Source organism: Ceratina calcarata, unplaced genomic scaffold (assembly GCF_001652005.2).
Source record: "Ceratina calcarata isolate Rehan_Ccalc_2016 unplaced genomic scaffold, ASM165200v1 scaffold379.2, whole genome shotgun sequence".
NCBI lineage: Eukaryota > Metazoa > Arthropoda > Insecta > Hymenoptera > Apidae > Ceratina > Ceratina calcarata.
Genome location: NW_017161115.1, coordinates 939,213 through 950,850, shown reverse-complemented (window position 1 = coordinate 950,850; position 11,638 = coordinate 939,213). Strand labels below are relative to the sequence as shown.

At 43.1% G+C, this 11,638-nt stretch overlaps 1 protein-coding gene across 1 annotated transcript in view; it reads left to right on the top strand.

Annotated features, from left to right (window-relative positions):
* The first annotated feature begins 3,702 nt into the window (after nucleotides 1-3,702).
* Cubn (Cubilin) overlaps nucleotides 3,703-11,638 on the top strand; it is a 19,525-nt gene continuing 11,589 nt past the window's right edge. The window contains exons 1-20 of the mRNA XM_018026207.1: nucleotides 3,703-3,770; nucleotides 3,863-3,992; nucleotides 4,065-4,241; nucleotides 4,309-4,494; nucleotides 4,556-4,659; nucleotides 4,738-4,885; nucleotides 5,146-5,388; nucleotides 5,447-5,756; nucleotides 5,863-6,185; nucleotides 6,369-6,725; nucleotides 6,802-6,955; nucleotides 7,032-7,216; nucleotides 7,286-7,811; nucleotides 8,518-8,743; nucleotides 8,876-9,193; nucleotides 9,281-9,441; nucleotides 9,503-9,835; nucleotides 9,971-10,464; nucleotides 10,690-11,082; nucleotides 11,269-11,557. Coding sequence (XP_017881696.1) covers nucleotides 3,703-3,770; nucleotides 3,863-3,992; nucleotides 4,065-4,241; nucleotides 4,309-4,494; nucleotides 4,556-4,659; nucleotides 4,738-4,885; nucleotides 5,146-5,388; nucleotides 5,447-5,756; nucleotides 5,863-6,185; nucleotides 6,369-6,725; nucleotides 6,802-6,955; nucleotides 7,032-7,216; nucleotides 7,286-7,811; nucleotides 8,518-8,743; nucleotides 8,876-9,193; nucleotides 9,281-9,441; nucleotides 9,503-9,835; nucleotides 9,971-10,464; nucleotides 10,690-11,082; nucleotides 11,269-11,557 — 5,125 coding nt within the window. The remainder of the gene's footprint in view (nucleotides 3,771-3,862; nucleotides 3,993-4,064; nucleotides 4,242-4,308; nucleotides 4,495-4,555; nucleotides 4,660-4,737; nucleotides 4,886-5,145; nucleotides 5,389-5,446; nucleotides 5,757-5,862; nucleotides 6,186-6,368; nucleotides 6,726-6,801; nucleotides 6,956-7,031; nucleotides 7,217-7,285; nucleotides 7,812-8,517; nucleotides 8,744-8,875; nucleotides 9,194-9,280; nucleotides 9,442-9,502; nucleotides 9,836-9,970; nucleotides 10,465-10,689; nucleotides 11,083-11,268; nucleotides 11,558-11,638) is intronic.

The following is an 11,638-nucleotide window of genomic DNA, read 5'->3' as shown; positions in this document are numbered from 1 at the left end:
TAGGGAAAGTCAAAAATTTAATTGAGGAAGAAGTAATTAACTAATGATACTAATTTTAAATAAAAATTTCAAGAAGTGTATTTTGACACCGATAGAAATAGTGTCAACAGTTAAATCGCGTCTGCACTTTTAAATTTGATCACTGCTTGTTGCAATCAGAATGAAGAGAGGGCATAAAATATTCTGCAGCTATACGCGAAATCGCGAGACCCCACGTGGCGTCCATCGGGTCAAAAATAATCCCGACTGAGATTTCCATGCTTTATTCACCAGTTGCTTGGAAATTGCGCGCAGATCTACGTGCACGTGCCACGCTCGCCCATTCACGAGACCGTAAACACGTCCGTCAATCTTTGGAGCCCCCGTGCCACATTAATCAATGCACACGGCGTAAACGGTGTTTCCAGTACTGATGCGAGTGACGCCTCGTTCTATACTTCAGAAACCCGGCGCCAATAGCAAATTTCAGTACAGGAGAAACAGGATAAAAATATGGTTCTTCAAATGCAGGAATAAAATAGAAGATATAAATGGAGTATATATACACACTTTCTCTGAAGAGATTCGAGCACTAATGCAAGAGGCACCTCATTCTATATACCAGAAAACCTGGCGCCAGTAGGAAATCTCAGTAAAGGAGGAACAGGGTGAAAATATGTTTCTTCTACTGGAGAAATAAAATACATGAAATAATTGCGGAGTGTGTACAGATTCTTTCAAGAGATTCGAAAGCTCTTCAAGTAACAATCTGTTAAGCAGCTTAACGTATTTCCATGTCAACGATAATTCCCGCCGCCAAGCCAAGCGTTTAATGACTTCCGAAGCACGGCTTCGCCATTTAACCGTGGCGCAAGACAAATATCTGTTAGCAGAGCAACTCGGTGGAAGGATCACTTTCCCTTTTTTTTGCAGCTCACGCAAGCTTAGTTGCTGTATTTACCGGGAGAAGGAGAAAAGAAGCGAACTGAATAAGATCGAAAGAAGACTAGGCATTACGAAACAAAAGTAATTCCGTCGTATCGTCACAAGAAAACGACCTTTATTATATCATAACGAATAACAAAAGTGTCGCGCGGGGATCGATTTATTTTATGTGTACACGATAAATACGCGAATAAATAAACGTAGTCCTGTTGATAATAAATATTGGAAATTGAGAACGGTGATAATACAAAAAGTTATTGACACGCAGATTCATGGTCAAATAAAATAATTATGATATCGTTTATTCTTTTATTCCCAGTAAAAAAGAGACAATGGTCGGTATTCAGAGTCGTTGCTTATTCTTAAGATCGTCTTAAGCATTTGCTTAAATCCCTGTTCCCTATACAAGATAAGGACTGGAAATATGGGATAGAAAATTCTTAAGACGATCTTAAGAACAAACAATGACTCTGAATACTGGCCAATATGCTGCCTATTATGAACAGCAGAGAATTCGATCTGACTACATTCGACTAAAGTGATAATACAAAAAATTTCGAGATCGAAGTTATAACGTTTCTCAACTTTTTTGACGAGTATTGCAATAACACTGAACAAGGCGTATTCGCAAATATTCGCCGGCGTTATTACAGATCTAACGGTGCGCGTTCCGGTCGCCGAGTTCTCGGCACGGGCCATTGGAATTGTTTGCAAAGCCGCACAACACCAGCGATCGTTGCCTGCTAATAAGGGCAATAACGCGGACCAGATTCCGGGCTGCACACGCCGCCGCCCGTTATTCACCGGCCGTTTAACAACCCGTTCGCCGTAATGCTACTTCGCAGCAGCCGTTACGTTTAACCGTGAACTCGTCGTCGTTGTTCGATCCCCGCGTGACACGTGAACTGGATCACGTGATTGCACGTTCCAGATTCATACGTGGAGTGACCAGAGAGGCGAGAAACCGGATTTTTATTCCGGCCGCGATTCAATCGAACGCCGATACACATGCGTGTACGCGGCTGCTTAACGAGTCAATGAACGCTAGACGGATCGAGAATGGTATCGTAACTGAGGAATGTGCTCCTCGTTATCACCAGCAAACGACTGCCTACTTTGACAATAAGATTGATCCATCCTCCTAATTAAACAAATGCGTTTACTAAATACTCAGAAAGAATGTTAAACCTTCCACATAATGTATGACCAAAAATAAAAAACTGATACACTATATGGAGACCAGAATTAAATAATTCTATGCCTGCACGCTACACATAGTGTAAACACAGACGGCCTTGCACGTACATACGTGATTTACCGATTAAACAAAGAACACTAATAGCTCTGTCCGTACGTCTTAAAGACTATGGGCTAAGCGACAATGGACTGATTCATGAATTGGAATCAATACTACGTTCTAATATCGCGTTACGAATATACATGTGCAAACTTCGTTATTCTGTAACCCCGTCCCCATGATATCATCAACTAGAAGCTGTACTTACAATATTATTCTGAAAGCTCGTGTGAAAAAGAGCGGATCTGCGGTTTAGCCCAGCGTGGCCGTGTCAAGGTCGCCCGAATTCGAGCAACGTGGGACAAAGGGTGATTCACACGTTCCGCTGCTCACCCCGATCGGAGCGGCAGCGTGTACACACTTACAGCGTTCGCGCACATGGCGTCGACGCACCGCGTTTTTGATAAACGGTTATCGAAAAAATGATGACTTAACGTGCGTACGTACCTTGGTGTCCCTTGACGTGTGGTAGTAGTAAACAAAGGCGAACATCCACGCGCATGACAGCAGCAACACAATTTTCACATTTCGCCGCATCTCTGCTACCGTCTCGTTCTCGCCCCCTACGGCCTCTTGGTCGGGTGTTCGCGCGTCGATAGACTCTATGAAACGAGCCTCGTTCGGCACGCGTTACGCACGTCCACGCACGATCCCGGCTGCGTTTCGGTTCCCAGAGAAACGTAGCACGCACACCCGCGGCCGAGAACGCACCGTGACACCGCGGACAAACACCACCAACGCGAACGAACCGGCAGCCGAAGCCATACTGTCTGGCCTCCGAGGAGAACGGCGGACGCTCCGTGCCGAACGCGACCCGTGACTCCGAGTCCCTACGCTAGGTAGCGCTGCGCGCTTGGGCGCCGAATTTCAACTGCGGATTTCAATTTCAAGCGTCGCGACGAACCGGCGTCACATGCTGACCTCTATGCGCGACGTTCACAGATTTTCGAATATTTAATTCAGTTTTCCGAAACTCGTTTTAACTAAAGCGTTTTGTATATTTTGGTATGAAATTAAAGCTAGTATAGAGTAATTTCTGATTTATATTAGGATTTAGTTGAAATCGAAATGTAAAACTGTAAATCAATAAATTCCTGAATAAAATTTTAATTGTAATCTTAATTTTATTGTATCATTGTACCTTCCATTTTTATATCTATTTAATAAAGAATTGTATACTATAACACTATTAAATCATTTCCCCTTCGAATTGAATCCTTCAAACACTGAATCCTTGTTAATTTCTCTTTAGTTATCAACAAATGTTAATTAAATAAAACGTATAAAAGCGTTGAACGTGTAATCGATATTGGGTGTATCTCCGATAATTCCCCCTAAAAACGCCCACTTTGGAAGAGAGTCTGCCTCGTTTCCAATCACCCAATGCAGTTCAAAACGAACTTCTCGACGAGCGAGATCAGAGTTCAGCATCCGGCAGGCGATGCCATAATAAATTTCAAGAACCACACTGTGGCTTCGATATGGCTACGGGATCTCAATGGTTGCTATTGACTTGGCTGGGACTCAGCGCGGCATGGATGGACGAAAGGTCTGGAGAACGCAATTTCCGTTAAATCCGATCTGTGTTAAGAAAGAAAAACGAGAAGCTTTGCATGAACGTACCTTTAAACGCGTTTGCAGGCCCGTGCTGGAATCTCGGGACGGAAGTCTGTTCATTTCCGCGGCGAAAGACAAGAACATCACTCTGAAGGTCCACGGGTCCGGCTTCTTGAACGTGAACGATTATAATTTGCTCAAAGTCACCCAAGCGGTACTGAGAATTTCCTCCGAGACGATCACACGCTATTTCCCGTTTGACGAGGTAATTGAATTTTTTTTCCAGGCGGTCCTAGCGACGCGCCGGATTGAGAGATGGAGAACCGGATACATGACAGAGGTCGAATCGAATTTGCAACGGTTGTCACAAATCGTCGAAGGGCCAGACGGCTTGGAAAGGAAAATAGCGATGATGAGATTCATAGAAGGGAACAGCACCTTGCAACCGTTGTACAAAAACGAGGTAAATCAAAATTAAAACTATAATTTCTCTTCTTAGGGTAGCTAAAAAATACGACTAATGCTTGCAGACTGCCAAGGGAATTAACGTGAAGATTCGTTTGATTCTTCAACGGCTGCGAAAAGTGGAAGATAAAGTGAAGTCGATTGAGACGAAACTGAAAGTAAACGAGTGTACTAGTAATCCTTGTTTAAACGGTGGCGCGTGTCAAGACTTGTACGATGGATATCAATGCAACTGCCCATCCAACTGGGAGGTAAATTATAAAATATTAAACTCGCCAAATTTGCATGTTTAATATTGTTCGTAATGATTAGGGGCCTAATTGTATGGTGGATGTGAACGAGTGCGTTCGATTATTGGGAACGGATCTCGGATGCCAGAATGGAGCCACTTGCCATAATCTTCCAGGATCTTACAGGTTCTTAATCTTAAAATAAATCCTACGATAATTGAAAATATAAAAGTATTTCTTTATATATAAATTTTTAAACTTTAGATGCGACTGTGCACCGGGGTGGTTCGGCCTCCATTGCACGAAGAAGGATTCGATATGCAATACACAAAATTCTATTGAGTTATGCGGTCATGGAGTCTGCGTTGCCAAACCAGGCTCACCACTCGGCTATATCTGTATTTGCGACCAAGTATGATCAAAATTCAATTTATTGTATACATCGGCTCCGGAAACAGGCCATCAATATAGTAAATGGCCGAATTTCTGTTTACTTTACAATTCCCCCTGGCTTAAAATTGCATATAAAATAGAAAAAAAAAAAGGGAATAGAGTAGAAATTGTAACGTAAATAAAAATTGGAGACATTTACTATTTTTCTAATTACATTTGCTTACTAGGTCACTATTTCCTCGTGACTTCTATATTAATTTTGATAATTAAATTCTTGAGGGGTGGCAATCCGAAGGTACCAATCCAGCTTGCATCAAGGACGTGAACGAGTGCACCGGGAACCACCGGCCCTGTTCCGTGAACCCATGGGTCGAATGTCGAAACGCTCCCGGGACATTTTTCTGCGATTCCTGTCCACAGGGTTACACAGGGAACGGTTATTACTGCACGGACATCGACGAGTGTCTGCAGGACAACGGCGGATGCAGCACGACGCCCAGAGTGCAATGCATTAATACAATGGTAATTTAGAAAATTCGGAATCCAACGAGTTTCAGATATTGATAGTAATCGTCGTCAGGGTTCGAGAATGTGCGGTCCTTGTCCCACGGGATATCAAGGGAACGGTGTGACTTGCACTTACGTTGGTGGATGCGCGATTAACAACGGTGGATGTCATCCGTTAGCTAGGTGCATCGACAGTGCAGCTTTGACGAGCGCCTATGTGATCTGTCGTTGCCCAGACGGCATGATAGGCGATGGAATGGGCCCGAACGGTTGTCAAGCATCGCCCACTAATTTAGCTTGCGCAAGTAATCCCTGCGTGTATGGCAGGTGCGTCGGGCTTGGTCTACATTCGTACAATTGTGTCTGCAATCCTGGATACACTGGTAAGGAATGAATGAATATAAAAAACAATTGGCAAAAACTAGTTAAATAATCCATACTATTTAATTAATTACAATTTTTTTCATAATATATCGTATCGCGTTTTAGGAGCAACGTGTAACGCTTCGATAGATATGTGTTCACCGAATCCATGCAAGAACAACGGTGTCTGCGTGATATCGAACGGCGCGATAGCCTGCGATTGTCCATCGACGTACACCGGGGCCAGATGCGAGAAGCCGCGGCAGACCTGCGGCGGCGTGTCCCGAAATCCCGTGGGGCATCTCGAGTTCCCGATCGGCGGCAACGTTTATCAGCACGGGCTGAGCTGCGCCTGGGTCCTGGTCACCAACAGCTCGCTCGTGTTGAACGTCACCTTCACGCGTTTTAATCTCGAACTGTCGCCCGACTGCAAGTACGATTTTCTTCAGGTAAAGCAAACTGTTGGCAATTGCAGTGAACGCATACAATTTGTCAAATTCCATTCAAGATGCGATATTTTATTTGTTTTATAAATATCAATACAAGTGTCAGCCTCTAAAATGCTTCGATAAAATTGCAAATAAAAATTTTGTCACTTTTTCGACGTGCGTTTCACATGTCAATCGTTTCAGATACACGACGGTAGGAACGCCGGGAGTCAGATGATCGGCCGATTTTGCGGTGATAAGGTCCTCCATGGGAACGGGACTATCGTGTCCTCGCACAATTCTCTGTACTTCTGGTTCCATTCGGACAGCAGCATATCTCACGATGGGTTCGCGTTTCATTGGAACAGCATCGAGCCGGTCTGCGGCGGCAGGTTGACGAATGATTACGGTACGATCAGCTCGCCGGGATCACCGGGCAGGTATCCGCCGAACAGAGATTGCTATTGGACGATCACCGTCAAACCGTCCAAGAGGATACAGATACATTTTGGACAACTGATGCTCGAGGAACATCCGACGTGTAACGCTGATTATCTCGCGGTACGCTCGATGAAACTGTCGTCAGTAATGAAATTGGAATTTAATATGGATTCTAATTGCACTGTGATTCATATAGATCAGTACTATTCATGGTGAAAATTTAGGCCGTTATTGCAATCACACGCATCCACCGCCTCTCGTGGTACCGTCCTCTAAGGCTGTCATTTATTTCCATTCTGACAACGCTGGCCAAGATGCTGGCTTCCAGATTCACTATTCTGCAATCGAAGGTGGCCCTAATTTCAACAATCTAATTCAATTGCGAATTATCTAGCCCTGAGACTAAATTTGAAATTATTTCCTTAGGCTTGCCGGGTTGCAACGACGTGTACACCTTGCCGTCAGGTGTTATCAACAATCCCAGTAATATGAACAGTGTTGAGGAGTTGGAGTGCGAGTGGAAAATACAAATGTCTGTCGGTGAACGGGTGGAAATCAGTTGGACCCAATTCGATCTCGCTGAAACCGATTGTTCACATGAATATGTTGAGGTATTTTCATTTCTCGTCGTTTATAATCATATCAATATAATGTTAATAAATATTTGGTTTAATCGTCAGGTTTACGACGGTGAATCCATTGAATCACCGTTGATCGGACGATATTGCGGCAAGATGATTCCACTTACGGTCAGAACGAACTCCAACGTGGTACTAGTTTTATTCAAATCGACTCTTCTGGGGATGAAGGGTACCTTCGCCCTTTCGTACAACGTCATCTGCGGCGGTACATTCACACAGGAGTCAGGAATCATTCAATCGCCGACGAACCCACCGTCCGATCGAATGCTCAGGTGTATCTACGATATCACGCAGCCATCGGATAGAAGAATTGTACTAAACATCTTAAGCCTGGACATCCGCAGACATCCTTTGAAGTCCGACTGTGACATAAATTACTTCCGGGTGTACGATGGTCTCACCGAGAACAACACTCGTTTAGCGAACCTCTGCGGTACCGACGCCGTTACGTCCAAAGACGACGTGACTTTCTACTCGACGCACAATTCGATGATGCTGAAATACGTGAACATGGCGAGCCCGCAGGATCGCGGCTTCATAGCAAATTACACCACTTTCAAGAACAGTAAGTAGAATTAAATCCGATTTCTCAATAAACAGAAGAATAATTATAATATATTAGGTGAAGTAAAAAGTTCTGAGCCTTTTTCGTTACATGGCTTTAGTGAGCCATATCTTACGATGTATACGTTGTATCTTCTCATTCTATACGGCAAATTAAAGGCGACATAACGCCTTAAAAAAAGTCTTGTGACAATTTTTTGATGAGTGAATCCAGTTGTGTGTTAGTGCGTTCCAAAGTGGAGGAAAAAACGAGAAAATTCGATACATTATTCAGTACCACTACGACCAAGGGGAAAAAGCGATGCAGGCGGCCAAAAAAATTTGTGCTGTTTATGAATCCAATACAGTATCGAATGCAATAGCAAAGCGGTGGTTCCAACGTTTCTGTTCTGGTAATATGGACGTCGAAGATGAGACACGCTCTGGTAGGCCAATCGTCGAAAACGTTGATAAAATCATGGAAATCGTCGAGTCAGACCGGCATGCGAGCACTTATTTTATTGCCCAGGAACTGAAGATTAGCCAGAAAACCGTTTGGAACCATTTGCATAAGGCTGGTCTCAAGAAGTCAATTTCATCGTCGAAATAAAGACAAAAAAGGCTCAGAACTTTTTACTTCACCTATAATTATATTTTTGTACTTAATTCAGTGGAAGTATAACTTTTATGAGATTCACGAAGTGGTTGGTGGTGGATGTGTTTTTAAGGATGCGGAGGATTGTACACGGAATCGAATGGGATGATACAGTCACCTTCTAAAGATGGTGTGTATACGAACGACGAGGAATGCATCTGGACTATAGTTGCACCCCCGGGTAATGTGGTGCAGCTTACTTGGCTGAACTTCGATTTGGAGCATAACATTCGTTGTCGATTTGACTACGTCAGCGCTTACGAGAATTATCTGTCGTCTGGCAAGGAATTGCTTGGAACGTACGTTTCCTTAATTAATATACATATACATCGTTTGTTTATATATGTTATTATAATAGACAGTCAATTATTATACGAAGTAGAAAAGAATTGATTAAATGGTGTAAAATTAAATAATATAAAATACTACAGTTTCTGCGGGTCGACCAAGCCACCGGTATTGATAACAGAAGGGAACACATTGACGATAGTCTTCCATTCGGACTCGTCGATAAATCGTAACGGCTTCGTGGCAACATACATTTTCATTGACGCAAGGAAGGTCTGCGGTGGTCATTTCTTGAAATCGGTTGGCGTCATCCGGTCACCGGAATACCCTCGCGCATACCCGAACAGAAAGGAGTGCACATGGATCATCGAAGCGCCGAACAGGCAAAGAATCATTCTGAACATAACGCATTTTGAGCTGGAGGGGCAAACCAATTGCTTGTTCGATTATTTGGAAATCAGGTGCGAGCAACTCTATCGATCATACGAATTATTGTATACGTATATAGGGAAATAATGACGAAATTAATATTCATAATTTCCTTTCAGGAACGGTGGTTACGACAATTCACCGTTGATTGGCAAATATTGTGGGACCAACATTCCAACCGAAATTATATCCCAGACTAATAAATTATATCTGAAATTCGTGTCCGACCAGTCGAGATCGTTCCCTGGATTCTACATAGAGTGGGACAGTACAACGATCGGTAATAATAGAAATATTTTGTTCGATCGAAGTCTGAACGTAATTGAGATTTAATATTTTAGGCTGCGGTGGAGATTTGCACGCTGCTAATGGTGACATCATATCGCCGAATTATCCGAAGGAGTACTCGCAGCTGGCTGAGTGTCAATGGAGGATCATGGTAGCTGAAGGCAGTTGGTTACGACTGACGATAGTCGACTTACAACTGGAAGAACACGTCAGGTGTAGAGCCGACTATATCGAGATATCGGAAGGATTCAATCGACGCAACAGCCAGAGATATTGTGGCAACCCTTATCCCAACATCATCGAGACGACGTCCAATATAATGAACATTCGGTTCCGTAGCGACTATACAAGTTCCGGTCGCGGTTTCCATCTCAAGTATGAGACAGGTCAGTCGCCTTCTTCGGTATTTAAGTTTCCTTCCCTTCACCTGATCTCGCAGTTCTGTTTTGCGAAATATTTACGATTATTCTATCAGTCCCTCACTTTCCACCTGAATTTAATTATTTATTTTCACTCTGTAGTGTGTCGGAACACTGTACAAGGTTTCCACGGCGTAATAGAGTCTCCGAACTTCCCGGAGAAATACGACCATAATTTAAACTGCAGCTGGAAAATTGTAGCGCCAATAGGCAACAAGATCAATTTGACGTTTTCCCATTTCGAGCTGGAGGGCTTCGATTGGGAGACCGGTTGCAATTACGATTACGTGGACATAGGAGAGGGCGAGAATGACGAGATGACGAATCATCTTGTTAGGCTCTGCGGTTCTGAGACTCTACCAGAGAAGATACACTCGTCGATGCATGAAGTGTTCGTCAACCTCGTTACCGATTCGATGATTGCGTACGGAGGCTTCCGGCTGGAGTGGGTGGTCGACGGATGCGGCGGCCACCTCACGAGGCCCTTCGGCGAGTTCACGTCGCCGGGGTATCCGTCATCCTACCCGTATAACGTCAACTGCGAATGGCTGATCGAAGTGGATCACACGCACAGCATTGAACTCACCATTCATGACGTTAGTATAATAAATAGAAACAAAAATAGGAAATGAGCTGCCACAATCTATTATTGAATAATGTAAAGATCAACTTTCGATACATAAGGGAATGAAGAAAGGTGACATATTTTCACATGAGTCCTAATTTTTATTAAAAATGGTGACAAATAAATTAATAATTATTTTAATAAATTCATGATAACAGCAAATATCATCGTTACATTCGACGACTATGTGTTTTAGATAAATACCGAGAAACAGGCGAGTTGCTACTTCGACAAGCTGCAGATCTACAGCGGCGAGAACGACAATGCGCCGTTGCTCGTCGAAATTTGCTACTCGAAGAAGCCCGTGATCTACACCAGCTTCGGGAACAAGATGTTCCTGCGATTCCACTCGGATATATCATACGCGTCCCGTGGTTTTAACGTCAGCTATAAGACTGTGCCGATCAAGTGTGGCGGTCTGTACACCGCCGACACTGGGATTATATTCTCCACTAATTATCCGCAAAATTATCCTAAAAAGGAGAACTGCGAATGGCTGTTGCAAGTGGACAGGCACCACGTTGTCAACTTCACTTTCTTGGACTTTGATCTCGAAGAGACAATCAATTGCACTGATGATTACGTCGAGGTATCTTCATTAATTATATAAAACCGATCTTCTATATTTCAATAATATTCAACATATTTTAATTATAAACATACTTTCAAACAAACAATATTCATTCAATATCAATTCAAATGATTAAAAAAATAGGAACGATGTTGTTAACGTTTACTATAACTGATGAAGTTTCGTTTAATAATTCTCTTATAGGTATATGATGGCCCGACGAAGAACTCTCCGTTGATGGGCAGACATTGTCGAACTGCTATACCACCCCCTTATTTGTCAACTGCTAACGAAATGTTGATAGTTATGAGGACGGACGGTATATTGTCAGCGAAAGGGTTCAAGGCGAAATACGCGAAGGCGTGCGGTGCTCGTATAACAATCAAGGATGACGAGCCAGGATACCTCACTCCATCCATGTCTTACACCTTAAGCGAGCCATTTGAAAGCAACGAGTTGAATTGCACCTGGATATTAGTCGCTGAGAATCCAGGTATATAAATATTAGAATTAGAATTAATCTAAATAAAATTAATGGTAATTGCATCGTTCCTTTAAGGATGTATTGGCTATT